At 40.2% G+C, this 23,137-nt stretch overlaps 1 protein-coding gene across 2 annotated transcripts; it reads right to left on the bottom strand.

Moving 5' to 3' along the window:
- Positions 1–5,551: 5,551 nt before the first annotated feature.
- Positions 5,552–17,121, bottom strand: gabrg1 (gamma-aminobutyric acid type A receptor subunit gamma1). 2 transcript variants are annotated; one of them, XM_078277383.1, is made up of 9 exons: positions 17,045–17,121; positions 11,632–11,792; positions 10,339–10,406; positions 9,409–9,629; positions 9,017–9,099; positions 7,424–7,561; positions 7,139–7,291; positions 6,381–6,583; positions 5,552–5,833 (listed from the first exon to the last, which is right to left on the bottom strand). In XM_078277383.1, exons 1-9 carry the CDS (start codon positions 17,119–17,121, stop codon positions 5,552–5,554), a joined length of 1,386 nt encoding a protein of 461 aa, XP_078133509.1. The 2 variants fall into 2 exon arrangements, with proteins under 2 accessions (XP_078133509.1, XP_078133510.1); XM_078277384.1 differs by lacking the exons at positions 10,339–10,406; positions 11,632–11,792; positions 17,045–17,121 and having other exon boundaries at positions 5,552–5,830; positions 9,409–9,536.
- Positions 17,122–23,137: the final 6,016 nt, after the last annotated feature.

Here is a 23,137-nt window from a genome sequence, read left to right as displayed (position 1 = left end):
ATAATTTCAAAATGTTCAAACTACAGTAGTTGAGCTTCTCCCCAACCTTTCCACGTACCCCCTGGCAACTGCAGAAGTACCCTGTAGGTACACGTACACGTGGTTGGGAATTACTGCTATAAAATAGTTCTTACTGTCTCTGAGATGGTTTCCTACTGCAACATTAAGTCTGACACCACTTGGACCTTTTTCCAGGCACTGCTTTATTTTCACAGTGTATTGAGTTAGTAGTCACGATACAATATGAACAACATTTACAGAGAATGACATTGTACACAGATGATAGATGTGTTTATATGGCTTGAGTTGAATGCAATACATAGCAATATGCCAACCATTAATAATTAGTACAGCAAACAACCTCACTCTCATAATCACATGATCATTGAACATGTTGAGGTTGTTGGGCTGAAAAATACAGCATTTGATTTTGAAGTCCATGGCTACCTACACGGAGGGCAACATAATTTGCAACATAATTGTAACATAACTCTGTAACTCTGTAACATAACATGTTACAGAGCAACTTGTGAATACACTTAAATTAATAATTTGAGTTACACTTTACAAAAAAAGCGATTTAAACATACTTCGTCTTTTAACATAGATCATAAAAACAATCTTTTTTTAAGCCAAGCCCTATAGAGACTACTGGACTATCCTACCATGTCTAGGCAGAGGCCATCAGTGCTAACCCTAAGACAGCTTTTTCAAAACGTGCAATTTCAAAATTTTATGAAATGATACTCTGCAAATAATATAATCAGAAAAGCAGCAGTGATATTTTGGCAAAGAAGCGCTGAACAACAAATGGCGCTTGCATTTATTATGCAGTGCATAATCTGTGGCATTATAAATATTAAGCACATTCAGCTTGTAATTTGGATTTATTCCTGCAAATATGCTATATTTAATAGCATGGTCATGATGAGAATTAGGCAAAAAAATGTTAACCCAGGTATCTATAGAATGTCCTTTTGGTACAGTATTAACAGGTTTACCAAGTCTGATATTATTTCTACATTTAAAGAATATTTGTCATTTGCACATGCTCCTTTTTGTTTTTGCTACTACGTAGAAGTTAATAGAACAATGTGACTGGAGGTAGCAAAAACCTAATGAAGGGTTTCACTGCTGCAGAGGTAGGGGCGGGTAAGAGGATCTTTTGTACTGTGTTTTGGCTGTAGAGACTTGAGCGAAACACTGATATTGTAGCCTTGCAGTGTGTGGACAGAGTTTACACTGTGGATATTTAACCCTTGTGTTGTCCTTGGGTCAAATGTGACCCGTTTGAAAAAGTTTTTATATCAGAAATAGGGGTTTCTTTCAACTAAATTGCAGAAAATGAACATGGATGCATGGATATACGTTGTATGGGTTCCATACAACGTTCTATGCAGGTACAATTAATGATTACTTTCATTGAATTTTGGGTGTTTCAATCAATTTTATAGCATTTGAAAAAAACTGTTTAAATGGTTGTAAAACAGTATCTTGACTAAACTGACATAAATCAGTCTGTGATCCACTCAACATCCTCTGATCTTAACTGTTAGTCAAAAATAATTCATACTTTCTGCTTTTTTTTAACCTCAAAAATGAGGTATAATGTCATATAAATTTGGTTTATTGACCATGAATAAAGAAAGCTTTGAAAGCTTTATTGACAAAAACGTTTAAAAAAATTCAATTTTGAACCGGAAGGACAACAAGTTAATGGTCGACCTCAAGACAACACAAGGGTTAAACTGGCCAATAGTCAATTCAGTCAAATTGTACATCCCTTGTTCAGACCAAGCAAATAACTAGGGGATTTTCACACCCTAAGAGAACAGTTGCAACAATGTTCATGTTTGCATAGATTAATGAGGCTTTCAATACATTCCTTGTTCGATACTTGCATGGTCGAAAAAAATCTTAATCCTTAACCAACCAACATGTGGGTTAATTATTGGCTGTTTCACCTTGCAATTTCTAAAACACATGTCAGAGATATGGCATCTTAACTATGGGTTAAACCTATTCTGTATTTAATGCTTTACATATGTGGAGACGGATGTGCAACGTGACATTTGTACAGGACATGCTACTAAATTGTATCTGACCGTATCTTTGGTGTATGTGAAAAGTTCAAGAACCTCTTGTCTGTAGTTAAGTAATGACCGAAGGTTGGTGTATCATTTTTTCGCCTCTTGGTATCTGTTCCATGTCTACATTTTGGGGCGTGTGAAAAAATACCTGAAGTAGTGCTCAATTGTGTTTTCTCTTATTTGTAATAGTAGGAAAAAAAAGCCAAGGATTTAGCAGTCTATATGGACGCACAGGATACCATCTGCTAGTTAGTAGATCTAAAAATAGTATGTGTAGGGTTGAAAGCTGAATCTTTTTATAAATACTATTTACATGAAATGCTCAGTAACTTAAAATGAAAAAAAATAATGTAATGGTAGATATATTCTTCAATAATTGCAGAGGTTCATGACAGTTTGATCACGGAAGGCTTGTGTCATGTGGATGCGGCGACAGTTTTGTTGTCATTACTTAGAATTCCTCATGGGGGAGAGAAAACTACGCTCTATAGCTTTAAGTACATCGTAGTTCATTGTTTCTTTACGATATTGGCTGACATTCACACACTATATTGAAAATGAATATGAAAGTAATTCTAAGAAGATGTTGCTGGAGATATTTCAGTATGTATTCATTTCTTGAGTTTCAGTTTGTTTACAGGGTGGCAACATTATCTGTCCACACAGTGAGACTTTCACATGCAACACAACTGTATAAAAGAAAATTCAAGTCATTTGTGAGCTGTATAGTAAAGGACACTCTTTTCTCAAACCTGTTCAGAAAGTAAATCTACAATTTAGGGATAGAAATTTTCAAATTCAAATTTGGTGTTTTTGAGAGTATATAAGCATTTGCCTGAACATTTATTTCATCAACGAAAATTTGATTACTTTTGTAACATATACATCAGAGTATAAAATCTGGCTGCTGAAAAAACAACCATCATTATTCATGACAATATGCCAGTGGACAGAGGTTACAAAGTTATTCCATGCAGTAACTTCTGAGCAGAGGCTGGCCCAGTTTGACCCCACTAATCATACTGCTGTGAGGTGTTGCCTAGAAAAATAGAACCCTATGAACAATGGAGCTGTTCATATATTTAAAGATATGCTCCCTGGTTGTTATCGTTAGGATTGGGCATCGAAAACTGGTTCCAACATGGAAGCGTTTCAAAAATTACGATTCCAATGGAATAATAATTTTTTTTTGGAGTCGATTGGAAAATGTGGTTTCGAATTCGATCTTCTGTTCCAAATTTACCACACGCAAGTTCGGGTTTCCGTAGCGGCCACCATACTTCCAGGCGCTTGTTGCGTTGCAGCCATGGAACACAGTAAGCGGTGCTCTAGTGTGGCTTTATTTTACGTTGAAAATGCCCGGTAAAACTGTAAATCACCATTGAATCAAAAAAAATATGTTTCTCTTATCTGTGAAATAAGCAGGTGACCCGTTTCAACTCCACCCCTCAAATACATAAGAACCGGAACCGAAAGAGAGAATTAGAATTAGAATTGTTAAAATCGAAACGATGCCCAACCCTAGTTATAGTGACCAATAGTGCTCCAAATTCCTGCAAACTAAAAAAAGTCTGTTTTTCTCAACAGAATATACATCATAATGGGCCGGCTACATTGCAAGCGTAACGTATGCAGAGCAGAAGTTCCAACACTACGTTTCCACTATAATCAATGAAACTGGCTACACCGGGCACGTGAGCAGCACGTAAGTGGTGCGTATGCTCTGCGGAGATCCCCTCTACAAACCTAAAAATAGGACAGTATTCTATTTTTATTTTTTTCGCGAGCTGTGTGCGATCCTTTTACACAGAAATGGATCATACAGTGTCTGATATGTCTTTTTAAATTAAACTACCGATATACAGGAAACATCTTAACGACTGTCAGTGAGCGAACTGGCAGTTTCGTTTTGATAGTTGCTGTTTTAATTTCTTGTTTCCCACACCTGCGTCATGTCATTTGATAACAGCCAACAATAAATTGATGTTTCACAGCGCTGTGCCGGCTCCAAAAAAACTGAAGAAACAACGACATTCCCAAAGCAAAAGCTCACTGTGTCTCCTGTGAATCATACAATCCTACGCCGTGTGTGCGCAGCAGGTGTAGCCAGTTAAAAAGCTCGGCATACGTTACGCGTTCAATGTAGCCAAAGCATAAGAGCTATTGGCCTCTCTAAGAAAATCAGGGACTATACCTTTAAGAGAGAGAACAACATATTCCTCCCTTCCACTTTCCTGCTTCTCAACAATATCAATAGCACGGTAGCAAAGAGTAAACAAACGTTTGGGCTATGTTTTTCAGGTTTGATGGCAATATCTCCTCTGTGTAGACTGGAGTTTTACTTGTGCAAACATTTCCGGGGTCAGATCTGCTATGGGTAGGTATAGGGTTTGACAGCATGTCAACAAATCTGAATCCAGTATCAAATACGCTTATTCTACCAGATGAGGTTTGAAATTCCAATATTTGCAAGTTAGGGGTTACAGAGTCAACATTTGTCATTTTAACCGGTGAAAGTGACAGAATGCTGGGTACAAATGAGGCCTAAATGTATCAATGTATCATTGCTTTTTCATTGATAAAAAAGAATAAGAAAAGATAAAAGGTGCATTAAGAGAGTCGTAGGCATTAGAGCTAAGTAAATCCGGGTATTTTGCCAACCTTAATCCAAAATGATCAGAAACCATAATTTTACTGGCATGATAAATTTAAAAGTGGAATATTAGTGTGCATGTAAACGTACTAAATACCACGAGGAAAGGACTTCAGTTAGCTCAGGGTGATGTAAGGTTAAACGGTCATAAAAAATGGGATCAATACCCCGGCAACGATTAAAAGGTCAATAGGTCACCATAATCATTAGGTATAATCCACTGGGGACAATGAATATCCATACTATACTTTATGGCATATTAACTGTTGACCTGTTTTGCTCTGGAACAAGGTGTTGGACAGATTGAGGGACATTTGCCATACTTCATCCCGGGCACGGGGAAACACAAGGCAATGTCAATTCATAATTTAAAATTCAAAATTATGCTTTTTTGGATTTGTCATGTCTGTTAGTGTGTTATATAGTATTTTGTGTGTTTAATAGATGTATAAAGTACAAATTTAACTCCAAACGGAGCTTTCTCTCCCACAGAAAGCACTTTTTCTAAACTGCCTGAAACGCCTGGGCTTTTGGGGAAAGGGGGGGGGGGGGCAGGAGCTCAGACAAAGCGTTTCAGGTCGAGGCGCTGCAGCAATGGGCAGTATGAGAAACATGTTTTTTTAACATCAAAGCATGTAATCCTATTCGTGTAGACCCCAAGACGCTGAAAAGGAGTATAATAGGGGCTCTCTAATATTGTTTCTTGTTTGCTAAGTAGCTATTACTTCTGATGCTAGAAGAGCAGCTATGCTAATGTGAAATGCTTGCATATGTCAAACTCCAGTTGTCCTTCTTTGAGGTAATGGTTTTATAGATACAGATAACCAATCCAATAAACCAGATTGAAAAGGCCAAAAGCAGTGGGGAAGAATATTCGTGAGTACGAATCGATCTTGGAAACCCGCACATGCATCCTGTTTTCGCGCCAAGCACCTGAGCGGCAGTCATCGAAGCAGCAGAAGAAGCTGGTGCAGTCTTTTCCATCCAAACACTCGTAAGCATAGTCAGCCTCCTCGTGATAGGGTACAATGTTGTTCATCTGCAGCAGGGACGTGCCAGGTCGGATATTCACCATGCTGGGTGCTTTCTGCTGTGAAGGAAACACACCAATGGATTCTCATGAACGGGTTCGTACAATATAGTACAGAAAATGATGCACACCAATTTGTATGATATCCTACGAAACTAGGTGACGGTCCTTTCAGGGGCCGTGGCCATTGAGTTAAGCCGAGAAAAAGTGAGCGTCATGTGGAGACGACTGTTTAGTTTAGGCACTAAAACGACTGGTTAAGTTTAGGGAAAAGAAGGTTTTGATTAAAACACTCCTGAGGAACGAACATGCATTTCCTGGGTGAAAGTATATGGTTTCCTCCAACTTGAAAGCGCTGGGTTAGGGTTAGGGTTACTAAGGGTTAGGGTTAGGGCAACCCAACCACCCTGACCTCCTTCTGCTCACAACATTCTTATACAGCAACATTGTGGTGCATACAGCAAGAAATATGAGTGCTTACAAATTACAGTGCTTAACTTTTCGAAGCTATAGTGTATGTATGTATGTCTCATGAGAACAGACTGAAAACAAACACAATTCAGTAGGTAAAAAAGAAAGAAGATGAAAGAAAATGAGTGGTAGGTACTTGTGTGTTATTGTTGGATTTAGACTTCTTGGTCTGTCTGTTGCTGGTGAAGTAGTGCAGAGTGCCATACTCCATGAGGGCAGCGAAGGTGAAGATAAAGCAGACAGAGACAAACAGGTCCATGGCAGTGACGTAGGAAACCTTGGGCAGGGACTTCCTGGAGATGGTGCTTAGAGTTGTCATCGTGAGCACTGTGGTGATACCTAAATGGAGTCACAGAGACAAATTCCTCAATGGAATATCAAATACTTTTCATCTACATTTATTTCAAGTGTGTGTCCTACATTATGATTTTGGCAGAATATTTATGTAACAGCCAAAGAAGTTCCATTGCAATGAAGGCTTTCGTCAAAGTTGGACTCAATGTTAGATCAATCTTGTCCCTTTGGTATTCCTTGCCGAAAAGGTAGAACTGGGTTAGTGTGGGCAGTTAAACCCTAACCCCCTAAACCTAACCCTACGTCTTAAACAACTACCTCTTCCTGGCATTGGGGTAATCACTGAAACTTACATAGTACAACTTTAAAGCCACTAAACGTCAAATATTCAGTATTTCTCTACGGCAGTATTATTCATGACTAAATAAGCGACAATCAAGTTAAACAACCAGGCTCACTATCAACAACTCAGGTGATCTGTTTCATCAGGACTGTGTGGGTGTGATTTGATCAGATTTCCAGTACAGCCATTTACGGAACCAGGCACATTTGGACTCTGACTCAGTTTAATTCTGTATGAAATAGAAGAACATATCAGACCTAGAGATGTGCGGGCTGGGACGGCATCCTTGTTGATCCAGAACGAGACCCAGGACAAGACCACGATCATACTGCAGGGAATGTAGGTCTGGATGGTGAAGTAGCCCATTCTCCGACTCAGGTCAAAAAAGATTGTCATGATTACATATTCTCCTGAAAGTTTAACAATAGGGTAGACATGCACACATACAAAGGTCTGGTTTAGTCTGAATTTTTGATATATCAGTGCTTCATGTAAAACTGGAGACCGGCAACATGTAAGAGGCCTTGGCCTTAATCTCTTACCTGACTGGGTGTGTGCCACATCAGTGGAGTTCCTCAACCCTACGAAGGCAAACTGGTAGAGTCTCCAGTACCGCTGGTCTGCCACTTCCACCGCCCGTCTCTGCCACCGGTACATTATCTCATTCTTAGGATAACCATCTACAGAAAGCCCCCCACCCCACCCCACCCCCCCAAGACAGACACATAATAAATTAATTAGAAGCCTTTCTGATGCCTATAGATCTGTCATTCAGTGTACTGTACATCACAAGGAAACATTGCACCATGACAAGGCAAAGGGGCGCATTCCAGATGGAACGGGCCTGCCCAGTCTCAAGAAATTTCTTCAAATGAGCAAGATGTCTTCCAATGCATATAACAGTCTGTGTATGGTGGGTAATTTGAGCTTTGATAGGCATACCTGTAGCCTAATATCCAGTAGAAGGGTGTTTGTGCAGATGTGAGCCAAAATCCTGTGTTTGCATGGGGATGCGAACTCTGCTCCCTGTCTTAATAGCGCTGTGTCTTACGACTCACCTATTCCCCCCAACCTCCTCCCTACGCGGTCCAGAGCGTTCTTATTCAGCAGCAGTCAATGTCGTGCATACAGCAAAAAATATGTGTAAGACATCCGAATTACAGTGCATTAGTTTTTGTTCATGTGAACAGCCTGAACAAATAGTTTCCGTCCTCTGTCCTCAAACAACCTAAACTACACTTTAAACTTTAAAATGGCCCGTATTATTGTTTTAAAACTTCCCATGATGGTTTTCTGATATGCCACCTCTGTGGTTAAGGCCATTGTATTATAGGCAAATAAAACCATTTGGTTACGGTTAGGGAAATACTGTGTTCATGGTTAAATTATGGGAAGCATTTTCTTAATGGTTAAAAGAAACCAGTATTGACATGTAGTAGAAGACAGGACATAGTCCAAGGTCCCTGGTGTTAATGTCACATGCTTTGACTTTTGATCACACCTCTTTTTTAGATGTGCGTTGGTATAACAATGTCACACTACTGCTGTCACTGCTACTAGGAGAGCATTTTTTTGCACAACTGCAAGATAATACTTGCTAATAAGAAGAATGTACATCTTTTTAGGCCTTTTGACAAATGCCGTTGTTTTTCAGGGTAGGTTTCTTTAGTCGTTTAGTAGTTTTTGTCGATGAAATTACCACTGGTTTATGCTCATTTGATGAAATTTAGTGTGACTGCACTGGTCCGGACATTTGTTCTCAACTCCATGGAATGGTATTGCATTTTTCACTACTGTGTGGAAGATTAAGATCATGACAAGACATGAGAGGCTAAAGTACAATGCAGGAGACGAATGGAGGATGACACAGACAGCATGAATCAGACAGGGAGAAGGTGCATAATTCATTAAGTCTGTCATAGAAAATGGGACTGTGTGACCTCCTCCCTCCGCTGGTGGAGCAGATGATAGATTGGTACAGGCTTAGAGAGGGCAGCCTCAAGCAGATGAGCCTTTTGGCAAGGAGAAGGAACAATGGCTTAGCAACTATGCTAGCCCACACAGAAGCTTCTCCCTCTGGGCAAGTTACGGAAGTTGAAGTCGAAATGGGGAGGGGAAAATGTTTGACCACCTACAGCTTGAAAACTCCAGTGGACACGAGTGTTCATCCATTGGAAAGTTATGCAGCTTAAGGTAACACTCCGCATTAATAGTCAACCTGACAAAAACAGAATTGTGACAGAGAAAAAGCAAGTCTCAGCGTTGTTTTTTTCCCTCCCAAGTGTGACTGAACATAGTAAAGGTACTTCATGCTTTCTCTGTAATTACATCAACAAATGCAAAAAGACCATTGAATCAAACTTAAAGAGAACAAGACCTAAAACAGAGCTACATGATATAAATACAGACACACACACTAAAGCTGCACAAACAACAAAGATTGTTGAAGAGTTGATTATGTTTATTAAAATCAACATTTGAAATGGCTACCAAAAGGTTTAGCAAACTGGCTACATAACTGTCCTACCTCAGTGTGTACATGACTCTCCCATTGCTCCACAGCCTCAGGAGGCGGTTGGGAGTGGTGATCCAGTGGGCATCTGATTTGCGGGAATTCCTGAAGAATGTGTCGGGGATCCAGATTTTGCCTACCATGTTACTGTTGAGCATGAGCACCTTCATCGAGCTGTTGAACTTCAGTCGGCTGTCATACCATGTCTGGGCAAAGAAGATGTCAATGGTGTATTCCTGCAAAAGAGTTCGGAAAAAACATGCAAATAAAGCCAATTAAAAAATAATATACAGAAGATATCTAAATGGTTACTTTCAGAATTCCCAGAGTAAATAGTTAATTAACTATTGGATTGGATGGATTGCTATGTAATTTGGTTCAGACGTTCATTTTTTGCCTCAGGATGAATTGTAAATAATTTAGTGATCCGCTGACTTTTCATAAATGCTAATTACTTTAGTGATCAGCTGACTTTTCTTAAATGCTAATAACTTTGGTGATCTCCTGACCTTTTTTTAGACTAAAATCTCTCTATCACTATTGTTTGAATTGCCATTAAATTTGGCTTAAATCAAACAAATAAAATCTCAAATCGCGGTCGGCTAACTGGCTTTGTCTGGCACTTTCAATGGCATCTCACTGGATGGAGGTTGAAAGCTCTGGAAAAACTCAACTTTGGACATTGGGTTAAAATACCACTGCCAAGGAACTTTGAAAGAATGTACTATCACTCTCAACTATGGGATGGATTGCTTTTCATATTTCTACAGACATTCATGGTACCCAGAGGATGAATCCCAATGACTTCCTAATACTGTAAAAACGCAAGTTTGAAAAACACAACATTGTAGGTTGTATGTGCAGGTTATTTAACATTAGTAAGGGGGATTTATCAATCCATTTTCCTTTATATCAGCAAAGGGAAATCAGAAAAAGCAGTCTCACCATGTTAATGGGGTCCACTGGTCCAATGCTGTTGACATACACGGCTGCTTCAATCACTGTCGGCCTCACTAAAAAACATAACAGAAGACACACTGCACTGACATAGACAGCATTAACTTTCGTACGTGTTTGTTAGCTGATGCCCAAAAAGATGCTGTCTGTCTGATGAACCTAAAGTGAAACAACAAGCAGCATCCTATCGTAATTTGGTTACTGTAAGCCCAATTTTTGCCTATTAAAGCTCAAGACAGTGGCGTTCAGGTGATTAGATGCATACACACTGAGTTGTCAGAAAACGCAATCATTTGCTCTTGCTGGTTTTTCTTTTTTTGGCAATTCAAGTTGCGTTGCTATTTGCGAGCATGGTTCATTCCCTGCATCTTTGGTGCCAAGTGATGTCACTTTATTTAAGCTGTGTCACACTCCAGGGGCCACCCTGTGAAAAGGACGCAGGTGTAAAAAGGACAAGGACTGGAGTGCATAAGGTTTGGACATTTCAAATTGTGCAAAAATTACAAAATGCATTTAAAAAAAATAATATTATTATTTGTTTTAATGTCCAGCTCTAAACTCAATAACTTCAGTACTTTAGAAGCTATTCCATATATATCTGGTATTAGGAACACAATATCTAAGACTCTTTGAACCCTCATTTGCCCTCTATGTACTATCAAACAAAGCACATTTTGTGGAGATCAGAATATTCCAGAAACTTTTGACTTGCAAACTCTTTTTAGACAACAAAACATGTCACTATTACACAACCACTCAATAAATTAGAATTCTGTTCTGCTCCACTCAAACTGGATGAACACTTTTACAATAATACATAACCAAACAAACTAATGTTTAAGGCTAAATGGACAAGAAGTCCTAAAGGTGCTCTGTGTCACTGGAAGTTGGAACATCTACAGTTTCATGACAACTTAGCAAAATTCATGTCCTGATGTGTAAAACCATGAAATAACTAACTAAAGTTACAATACACAGGCACAGAAACACATGCTCTCTTTTATTCATGTATTTCATTGTCTATCTTAGTACATTATGCAAATAGATCCTTAAAGCGACCTATGTTAGTTTTGATGAACAACATTTCTTTTTATCACTTATGAGTTTTTCATTAGTAAGGAGAATTAATCAATTAAAAAGTTGAACAAGGTTGTGTACAAGGTTCTCCCCTGACAGCAGCAGTTGTTGTAATTTGCACAAGGCTATTTTTCACACTTTTACTATTTTGTGGTAACATAGCTAAAACAAAGCACAAATTTGCAGAGGATGAACTTGACTTGCCTCCAATGTCAGGACGCAGTTTGTTGTCATAGCCCAGCAGCAGTTTATTTAGGATCAAAGTCACATCGCTCTCGTAGACCTTCGGTGATAAGACCCAAGTTTTATTTATGGGCACATCTTCATAGTCCTCTTCTTCCTGTTTACTGGGCCCAAAGGCTGCACTGCGGGTTAGAAAAAAGAAACAATGTAAGACACAAAAATGTACAGTATTTGCATATAATTCAGTGGGTGTCTGTGAATGCCAGAAAATATATGTTAAGAGTGTTTTTGAAGGTATGGATTGGCTTTGCAGTAGCAATACAGCAAGTTGTTTGTTTTGGTATGAAAAAGGTCAAACTTAAGTGTAGTATATATTTGCATTGCTTTTCAATACTGCAAAGATTCAGTGCTGCACCCAATTTCTTCCATTTAGGGTGGAAGAACCTCAGCGGCTAGGCTCTATGAAAAGTTGAACAAATATAAAACCTCCATGTATCAAAAATTCATATTAAAGATAATCAACCTTGTTTTCAGTTCGAGCTGTCCTGTTGTTACGTTGTTGGGCCAGATGTGTCATGGTTGTTGTTTTCAGTAGTTTCCTGTTTTATTTTGTCAATTCATTCCCTGTGTGTTACTGTTTCCCTGTTATTTGTTCATGGTTATGTTTTACCCATGTCTGTTTTCCTAGTTCCATCCTTATGTATGTTTTCATGCTTCAGTTTCCTGTTTTATTTTGTAGTCTCTCTTTCTGCTGTGTCATGTCTCGATTACTTCCTGCCTTATGTGTTTTCCCACCTTTGTGATTGGCTGCCCTGCCCTGATGTGTTTCACCTGTTCATCAGCCCTCATGGCACCAGTCCCTCATTACCAGCTTCATTACCTTGTGTATTTAGTCTGTGCTTTCTTTGTCTGCTTTCTTTATCTGCGTCGCTCCCTTTGCAGTTTGATTCCTAGCGCTTTGGTTATTCTTAGTGTTCTGGTGTTTTGGACTTTTGTTTGGATATTCCTTTTGCCAGGATGGGGATTTTACGCATCAAAACCATGAGTGGCCACTGGGAAAAAAATGGCTGCAACATATCCACTTATTAATAATTGATTAATAGAAAGTGGAGACGTGTCATTAATCTTTTTTTACCATCTATGGTGGGTTGATATGGATGTAGATGGATTTTTACTTTGCTTTTGCTTTTACTTTTATGTTGCTGACAGTGTTGGTAATTTAATAAATGTTGTATAAATCCATATGCTTGCTTGGTTTCTTTGACACTTTTACAGACAAGAAATGCAATAATGAAAATAGCAATCATTTGTTTTGGTTATAGAAAATAAATACTTTCCCTGAGAATAATGAGAGAATCATGATCTCAATTCTTCCAAAAATCGTTATTCTCATTTTATCAAGAAGGTGCAGCCTCACAGTAGTAGTACTCTCCAAGGACAAAAGCCAGATTTTGCTCATAAAGCATGCAAGTATTTTGTGCTTATTTCAGCAAACATGAACAAAATCAGTTGTCTCTGCAAACACTGGAACAATATATATATATATATATATATATATATATATATATAGTCAGGATTACATTTAAATAAAGCCACTTTTCATGTTCTGTTTCTACATTGTAAAGTATTAAAAGAGAACATATTTTTATTCTAGGAAAAGCTTTAGGGCAGGGCTGTAGTCAAGTCCACCTTTGTCGAGTCCAAGACAAGTCCAAGACCAGGACAGAAAAAAAAGTCTTATGATGCCTCTGCAGATGTCCTACGAAGTTAGACGTTGTCCCACAGGTTTCCGAAATTGTTGCTTTGCAGAATTTCCAGTCTGCCTTGTGTTTCTTTTTAAGAGCAGTGCTGAGAAATTCCTGGTGATTTCTGTAACCAAATTTGATTACGGCAGAATTGGCGGACATCTTTGTTTGTTACAGTGTGTGTGAATCATTGAAAACGAATGGCAATAACGTTAGCAGGGCACGCAGATGCAGGGTGTGCGAAGATAATCTAGTGTGTGATTGGTTATCAGGTGGCCAGTGTTTCACTTTCCCTCCAATATTATTATAAACATAATAAAGACACCTGGACTCGGTCGAGACCAAAAGCCATATTTGCAAGACCACTGGCAGAGACCGAGACAAGTCCAAGTCTAAATACCAGCGAGTCCAAGACAAGTCAGAGACCATAGAAATAACGTCTCGAGTCCAAGACCAGACTCGAGTACTACAGCCCTGCTTTAGGGCATAAGTCACAAACATCCAGTGGATTTAGAGCAGCAGAATGCTTAGTGAATCCAAATGAAAAGAGCATTTTTAGGATTGTAACTTGGAATGAAACAGCTGTAGGCAGTTTTATGTGTGTTTTCTGCCACCCTGCTGTGTCTATTGCAGGCGCTTACACATGGCTGAACTCTCAGTCTATTCCAAGGTGTACTGCTGCTTTTCTGATAATGAACATGGACCTGATACTGTAAGAGACCTGAGGACTTGGCATTCAGCCCAGGCTGTTAAATTACCCTTTCTTAGACTTCTAATTCCAAGGACTTGACCTCAACCATGGCACAATAACCTAGTGCAGCAGAAACGAACCTTACCACTCTGTGCTATCACTTGAACAGAAATAATACTGTACATGACTCACTACGATACCATGTTCATCTGATTCATGTCTGCTCAATGTTTTTACTTTTTCCCCACCAGCAGTGGGGCTTAAGGATGGTAGGGTGGGTCTGTTAATCTGCCTGTGTCCATACAAACACCTTGAACAAGATATCTGGGCAACTGACAACTGAAATTTGGTATGGATATTAATGGACCCTGAAGGACTATTCCCAATGAATTTGATGACCCCTTACACTTTGTGCCGTTAGATCAATATTCCCTAAACCAACATTATGGCCAAAAATGTTTTATTTGTGCTGTACATGGCTGCTGTGGATATACCAACACATTCTCACTCCCATCATGTCAAAAAGCGACGCTTGGTCAGGTGCCTTTTGGCAAAAAGTCTCCTTTAGCGTCATAATTAGACGCGCTTGGCCGACACTCTTGGCATTACTGTTTGACATTCTGGGTCGGAACGTACGTTTAACTGACATGCGGCACAAGAACGGGACAGTTAGGATTAAAGAAAGATGGTGGGTGGGGTTACAAAATGTAAGTTTCAGTGACATGTGGGACAAGAACGGGAATTTGTATTTCTAGTTAAATGTTGGGAGTTATCTTACTCATTTCATTACAGAACAGTTACAGAACATTACCGTTTTTTTCAGTGGGGGCCATTAGAAGAACTCCAGCTTACTGTAACACTGTGGCTCTGCCTTTAGCACTGAGCTGTGGTGGATGCTGATTAAGTTCATCTGAAGTTTAAATCTTCTCGCTTCGATTCAATGTGTTGATTCAACTGGAGCCCTTGAGACTTTTTAGTGGTGATTCACTTTTTTTGCACCAGTTCAGTCTGTCTCAGCATGTTTTTCTTCAGGGACTTTTCTGTCATTTGTTCTAGTGGTTGCTTTGCAACCTAAAACCAAGAAAGCCTGTGATGCCACCACTGCATGACACTGCATGATATTAATAATCACATCAGGTAGTGGTGCTCTGTCCAGCCAGGATGTTATAGAGGGGGTGATTGTCATTACCCATTATGGCGTGCAGTTTGTTACATGCACGCCCCTCCAACACAGTTCTTAATGAGTCCAGTCTTCTGCCCAGCACTGAGCTGGCCTTTTTGACCAGCTGGTCGAGTCGTCTGCACCATAAAACGGGACACTCACCACCACAGTCTGATAAAACATGTGCAGCAAGTCGCTACAAACGTCAAAAGATCTGAGCCTCCTGAGGCCTCCTGTATTGTGGACCAGTCAAGCTTGCTGTCCAGAAGCACACCCAAGTACTTGTAGGTCTGCACAACTTCAATGGCCTCCCCCTTTATGCAGACCGGCTAGCAGGTTGGCTTTGACTTCCTAAAATCCACCACCATCTCCTTATTCTTGGTGGTGTTCAGGAGGAGGCAGTTCCTATTGCTCCAGTCACAGAAATCCTCCACAAGGACGCTGTACTCCTCCTCCCGTCCACTTCGCACACATGCCACAACAGCCGTATCATCCGAGTACTTCTGAATGTGGCAGGACTCAGAGTTGTACTTAAAGTCAGATGTATACAAAGTGAACACATCTGACTTTAAGTACAACTCTGAGTCCTGCCACACACTACGTCTGTTTAAATTTAACAGATCAGTAAATGCAAACTGTAAATCAATAAACTGTGAGATGGCATTTGAAAGACAGGCACATTGGTAAATGGAATAACAAAAAGTAAACTTTTAAAATTTGTTTTGCACTTTTATTTTGAAATATAGTAACAAATCTGGCAAATGCCATGATTTTGTTTTAGATCATTTGTTGTTTTTAATTAATAAGACAGGCTCCAAATCTGACTTTGTTGGGTGACCTTGTGTGAATGTCTGGAGAATTCACTTTGCAGAATGATGTGTTGAATACAGAACTGACAGTCTACTCAGCGGATCAGCAGCTTCTGCTTCATATTTTCACATTTGTCATCTGGAGGAATATAGGCCTGTCCTTAGCAGGGTAAAATTTACACCTCTGTGGCCAACTGACAGAGGTTTCCTGTAAATGGGGGGGGGGGGGGGGGTGTGTGCTGAGGGTGAGGGTGATGAAGTGATATCTTCCAAGGTACTAAATCATCAGTCACCCCTCCATCAATAGCCCACATGACATTCTGCCATATGACAGACCATAGGCGTATATTTCCAGGGAGCATGCAGGGGATATTTCTCTTCCCCCCCCACACACACCCAACATACTAAGAAGAGGTAGATTTGTCCCCCTCAAAAAATATGAAACCCATTGCCCCAAAAAAGGTACAAATAACCATTCAGGGGGCTTTTAACTTGTACAGTATGTTCCCAACGATTTTTGACACAGGAAATTAATTTTCTGGGGGAGGGCACCCAGACCCCCTGGTTATGTCCCCCCCCCCCCCTCCCCCCTAATGTTGAAACAAAACCTATGCCCCTGTGACAGACCCTCTAGAAAAATACTCAGATGCAGGTGTAATAAAGCCACCCTGTTCTTTCTTCCCCAAAAACACACTCTATGAATCAAATCAAATGGGTTCCGCACAGGTTAGGAAAATGCTGATATATTTGGCTCAAGGTTGGTTCATTTTAACAAACATTTCATTTGAAATGTGTTCCTCTAAAGCCACCCCCACACACACACACACACACACACACACACACACACACACACACACACTCACACAATGACCCGCTGCACTGTGATCACCGGTAGAACTGCTAAGATGCAGCGATTCCTGTCGGAGGAGGCGGCAACATCTGCAACCATTTCCCCTTGTCAAACCTCCCTCCTCTTATCATGATGGAGACACCCCTGCCCCCTTCACATCAATATAGACACACTTACCAGAGTCCGAGGAGAGCCAAAAGCAGCCAGGGGTTCATGGCTTTGTCCGGCACAGCTCTGACAAAAAGCCGCTTCATTCTCTGCTCCACAGCTGTGAAAACCAACTTAACACTGTCCACGGGAGAGAGAGAGAGAGAGAGAGAGACAGAGAGAGAGAGAAAATCGGAGTTTTCTATCGTCAGGTCGCGTGTAGGTTAAATGCAGCCGATGATGGTTAATTGTAGCGACGCTAGGATGGGAGAAATTCGTCCATTGTGTGTGTGTGTGTGTGTGTGTGTGTGTGTGTGTGTGTGTGTGTGTGTGTGTGAGGAGGGGGAGGATGTGGCAGAGCTGACTCTGCTTTAGTCCATCTGCAGTGCCGCTAACAGGCGGCTCTGACACGCTGCTCTCACACGGTCGTCTATTTCCTTTTTACATAGACTAGGCTAACGACTGACTGATGGTTGTGGGTTTATATTACTGTTATACAAACTAGAAAACCAGTGGTGGAATGTGACTAAGTAGCCTAGCCTACATTTACTCAGGTACTTTTACTTAAGTACTAGTTTGAGGTACTTTACTTGAGTCAGTGGTGTAGTCTAATGTATTGTAGTGGGTATACTGTACTGTATGTATATATACTGGCCAAAATCTGCCTTTTTTGGGGGGGGGCATATCATAGTGGGGGGTCTGGGTGTCCTCCCCCAGGGAAGTTTAGAGCATCGACTTAATATCCTGCATTCTGATACTCTTGTATGCACCAGTTTACGGTGGAAATACCTTTATGTGAAGAAGAAAAACACAGATGACAATTCAAAATATATCCAAATTGTAATGGAAAGTATGTTGTTGCGTGTCATTGGGCATTTTTAAGTGGGTATATGGAAATCCTGGAGCTTTCTTAGTGGCTATACTGCGTATAACTGCGTATCACGTAGACTACACCACTGGTCTTTTCTCTTCATGCCACTTTCTACTTCTACTCCGCTACATCTCAGAAAGCAATATTACTTTTTACTCCGCTACATTCATCAGACCGCTTTAGTTATTACTAGTTACTTTACAAATGAAGATTTTTGCTCGCAAAACACATGTAGTTGATAAACTATGATGTTATATTCAACGGTGCAAGAAGTATTCGGATCCTTTACTTAAGTAAAAGTACTAATACCACACTGTAAAAATTCTCTGTATATTATAGAGCTGCTACGTAGACCCACATGCTGGTGACTGCTGGACACTGTCCACAGACTGTCTGTCTGTTAGGGGTGTTGAAATTGAGCATGGCATTGATGCATAGCAATGCGGACGTGGAAGATTCTGCATCGGTGCAGTGACAGACCATAATCGATTATTGCCTACTGATGTTACTTGTTCATTTTCTTGGTCGTTGCTTTTTTGCCTTTTGTCTGTTGTCTGCTGTGTTCTAGTCTCACAATTGTCAGACCTTCCTTCACAGCGCTGCGGAGGAGGGTCTGGCTGGTCCACACAGCATTCTGGGATGGGAGAAAAGCGTGCTCTGGTTTATTGGCATTTCTTTAAACCAATCACAATGGTCTTGGGCGGCCCTAAGCGCCGGACGGAGCAACGGTGCCTCTGCAGAATAGCCTCAGGAAGGAAATTGTTTTGGTGGAACGTGTGTATGTTTCGGAATTTTGATTTTTGGTTTGACAGAAATGTCCGTAAACTTAAAGGGAAAAGGTACTGGTAATTTTCTGCCAGGAGATTATCCGGATTTCTTTTCTTACAGTGTATGAATTGTTGTGCGTACGTTTTCTTCGATACCAACCAGATTATGACAACGCGTTGATACAGTATACTCTATAGTCTTCTGTGTCCTGTCTGTGACATCACTGTGTTTCTGAAGGCTGAAATGTAGCTTTACCACTCATCATCATCATCATCATCATCATCATCATCATCATCATTATCAGTTATTGGAAGCATAAAAATCTGAATTTGGATGAAAGAGAGTAGACAACTGGATGAAACAGATGTGGGACGAGCAAACAGCGACCACAGCACACTGTGATAGGTGGAGACATCTGTCAATCAAACACACACACACACACACACACACACACACACACACACACACACACACACACACACACACACCCAAACATACTTACTTTGTTTAAGCCAATATCAGCTCTTTTTAATTGCCACCAAGAAACACATAACTTAAATGGATTTCATACGTAAACTTCATGTGGGAAAAATATTATTCCTGTTGCTAAGTAACTGTATCAACTAATTGTTCGTGCCTAAATAGCATGACGAAGATGATATGAGAGAAACCAATTTCAAGAAATCCCACTTGCTTTTATCTTTTCATCAAAGCTTCCACTCTGTATTCATCAGCACTTCTGTTAACAGACCTCGCAGAATAACGTTTTCTGGGCAATGCCAAAACGTGACTCAAACAAGAGGAAATGGTGCATTTGTTGGGGACTATTTTCAGCGGCGGATTAATCCACATTTGGTGCTCTTAGCCACTTTTGCAAGACAGGGTTCTGGGGTCTTTTAAGTCCCCAGAACTGTTTTGAAGGAACTAGAAGGTTCCTTCTGCCCATGGCTGTGTGCGTTTCCACCGTGGTCTAAAGACCCGTGAAGATGAGGAAGATGAGGTCGCTGACGTATAGGCTAAAGCAACATGAGAGGATGAGGGCTGCTGGGGTTGGCAGGGGTAAACACACTCTGCAGCTTGCAGTTCAGTGTTTCCTCGACGGCTCGCCTGATCTCTGGCTTTCTTTCTCTCTGTCTTCTTTAGAAAATGAGTCAGGAAGCCGACAGCAAAGCCTAACTTTACTTTTAATGTTCTCAAACAATGAGAAATGTTCTTCCCTCATCCTAAAATGGTCATACATCGATCTGAGTCATTCCTTGTTATACGAATGAAGTGGCCGTGCGCTGTGTTCAACCAATCAGCGACGGTCATTCCTGCAAACCTCACCCCAAAGGTTCCTGTACTTTCAGAAAGTACTACCTACTATAAAGCCCCCAGAACTGAATACAGACCCTGGTCCCTACGGTCAAAACAGTTCCTCTGTTCCAGGGGAAAGTCTACTGAGTATTTGTGGCAGCGGGACGGTGTATGTGGGATTGCCTTAGAATAAACTCCAGTGTGTGTGTTCCTGGTAATGAAACATGTCTACCAGTGTAACAGTGTGGCTCATTGATGTGTTTCAAACAACAATGGAGCTCTACGGCACAGAGGAAGAAGATATATCAGGCTGTGATACACACACAACCAAGGGCATAACTTTGGGTTCAACATTGGAAGGGTTGAGATCTCCACTTTTGAGCAAAATTGAAATTTTGAACGTCAAACACTTCATTTTCTGCATTCTGGTGAAATTTTTTGCAACAATTTGAGCCTTTTCTGCATCAATTTATGGTGTAAATGTCTTTTATTTATGTGAAGGAAATTATAATAGGTTTTTGGGGTGGATTGCACTGGCCAGTTTCATTTTTGGGGGGGTTGTAACCCCCATCCCCTCTGTAAATTACACCTATGCACACAACACCTGTTAGTAGATACTGTACATTCACTGTTGGCTTGGGTCTGCTCTGCACATGAGATTTGTTGACAAGAAGAAGCCTTATCCCTTACCTTAACTGGGTTTATGTTTTGCATATCTAAAAACGTTATTCTAGAAATCTATTCAATGCAGCAACATTCAAATATTCTGCAGTCTAAATAAAAATAAACGGATAAAATCTGCCTTACTCACATGCTGTAAAATATTCCATAATATTATTGTTCCCATCAGATTACTTTGTATTTGTTTCTGGACGCAGGGCTGCGTCCTGTCTTGCTGACTGAGGCTGCAGAGGTGAGAGAGGTAGATTATTCACACATGATAAAACCATTGTGAACAGCTTTGCCATCCCCCGGGCCAGTTGCTATTGCTGTATATGTATTTTAGATCATGCAGCTCATCATCTGCTATACAGTAGGCAGCTTTTTACTTTGCACCGAGAAGCTGACTGTGTCAAAGATACGATATGTGATATGCGCATTCGTGCTAATTACTTCGTTGAGTTCGAAAACAAAAGCAAGATCATTAACGGGTATGCAATCCAGTGATGTGATGAAAAAACACATTTTTAGTTCAAATTTGCCACTGCCTGCAATGATAAGTTTCTGATTTGTGTGACCTCAGTCTGTCAGAATTCATGTTCATTTTCTCCAACTAGAATTACTCCTCAGACTGGAAGGAAATTGGAGGACAATTGTGGAGGAATAGACCGAGGCAGCATTTTGGGATAGGAGAAAAACGTGCTCTGTTTTTTTGCCATTTCTTTAAACCAATCACAATTGTCTTGGGCGGCACTAGGCGCCGGATGGAGCAACGGTGCCTCTGCAAAATAGCCTCAGGAAGGAACTTGTTTTGGTGGAACGTGTGTACGTTCAAAAGTAGTTTTAGTCGTGCAACAGAAAACTCAGATTGGACAGATAGTCTAGCTAGCTGTCTGGATTTACCCTGCAGAGATCTGAGGAGCAGTTAACCATAGTCTTCAGAAATCTACCAGAGTTTAGGATTACAACACTAAGAAAGCGGAAGGAAACAGACATCAGACCGAAATGATGTCATGCGGAGTTTGAAATCGTGCAGAATATCCGGCGGCACCGGAGCAATCCCGGAAATCTTTTTCAGCTTTATTTCTCTGTTTAAACTCTCAAAATGATTCAGTTTAACTGAGAATTGTAATATCAAGTGTGCCCACACCTCACTTACTTTTCTGTTTAACTTGTATGCCTTGTTGAGGTGTAAGCTCCCACGACATGTGTTGTCAGCTGCAGCCCTGCATGCAGAGGGGTAGGGTGGATGTGACGGGGAGGATGTGGAGGGAGCCTGTGATGGCGTGGACAGCTCCGGCCTCTGGCTACTGTCAGGCCGTAGATAGGCTACGCCACCTTACACTCTCCTAAAGGACAGAAGAATCACTGTGTGTATGCGTAATTAAATAATTAGAGGCATGTTGACAGCTGAAGTAATGTTCTATTAACACGGCAAGGTTTGAGCATGTTGAATGTAAACAAGTACAGTCCTATTATCACTTTAATGTAGATATTACAGCCTATTGACACATACAACCTGTTTCACTACCTCTTTAACCCTTAGGAGTCTTGGGCTATTTTGGCCATTTTTGAGTACTTTTTTATTTTTCTTTATATACGACATAAACAAATGTTTACCATACCAATGTTTGGTATCTTTGTTTTCAGCACAACATCACCTATATGACCTGACAATTAGTTTTTCACTTTGACGTAATGGATCAACTTACTGGACCCAAAAACACACAAAAAACACAAAATCCGATTAGAAAAATTATAGCTTTTTTACTATAAAAAAAACATAAACATGCTCAACCAAGCATTTTAAAAGGTTTAAAATGTAAACACAAGTTGCAAATGTCAACATATAAAGGTCATATTAGGAATACAGTTTTAGGTAAAAGTGTAGAAGAGTTAAATTATGAAATGATATGATCCCATATATTTTGAGTCATATTAAGAGATGGAGATGAAGTGCCAGGAGCATTCAGCCCAGAGGATAATCATTTCAGCAGTTATTACAGTTCACTGGTATTATTTACATCAGCACACTGGGGTACAACTATTAACATTACATTACAGAGTATTTATTCACATTTGCATGCCATCATCTTTCAGTGATTGTATGGTAGCTTCTTTCACATCTGTTTCCTTCGAGGCCTCGGGGTCAGAGCAGATTTTCAGAGGAAAAACAAGATAGGGGTATTTTAATCACATTTGCATAAAAGGGCATGGTTTCAAAATGGTTGTTTTTGTATTGTGGGTAGCTTGACCCAAGCTTGAGACATTCTGTAAGTAGAGCTAAAAAGAAGCATATTCCTACCTGCTTGGTTATAGTTTATAGTAGGGCTGCACAAAATATAATTTTTTTTATCGTCATGGAAATATTGACTGTCACATTAAACACATCGCAAAAGGCTGCGACATTACGCAAAAGACACTCAGGGATTTTTTTTATCAGTAGAAAACTGCATTTTAAAAAGTGTCAATTCATTTTTAGTGGTGCCTTTCATACTCAATTCAATGTTCAATTTGTCCAATAAAAA

Source organism: Sander vitreus, chromosome 20 (assembly GCF_031162955.1).
Source record: "Sander vitreus isolate 19-12246 chromosome 20, sanVit1, whole genome shotgun sequence".
Taxonomy (NCBI): domain Eukaryota; kingdom Metazoa; phylum Chordata; class Actinopteri; order Perciformes; family Percidae; genus Sander; species Sander vitreus.
Note: the sequence above shows the minus strand (reverse complement) of the source record. Positions and strands in the feature narration are given on the sequence as shown.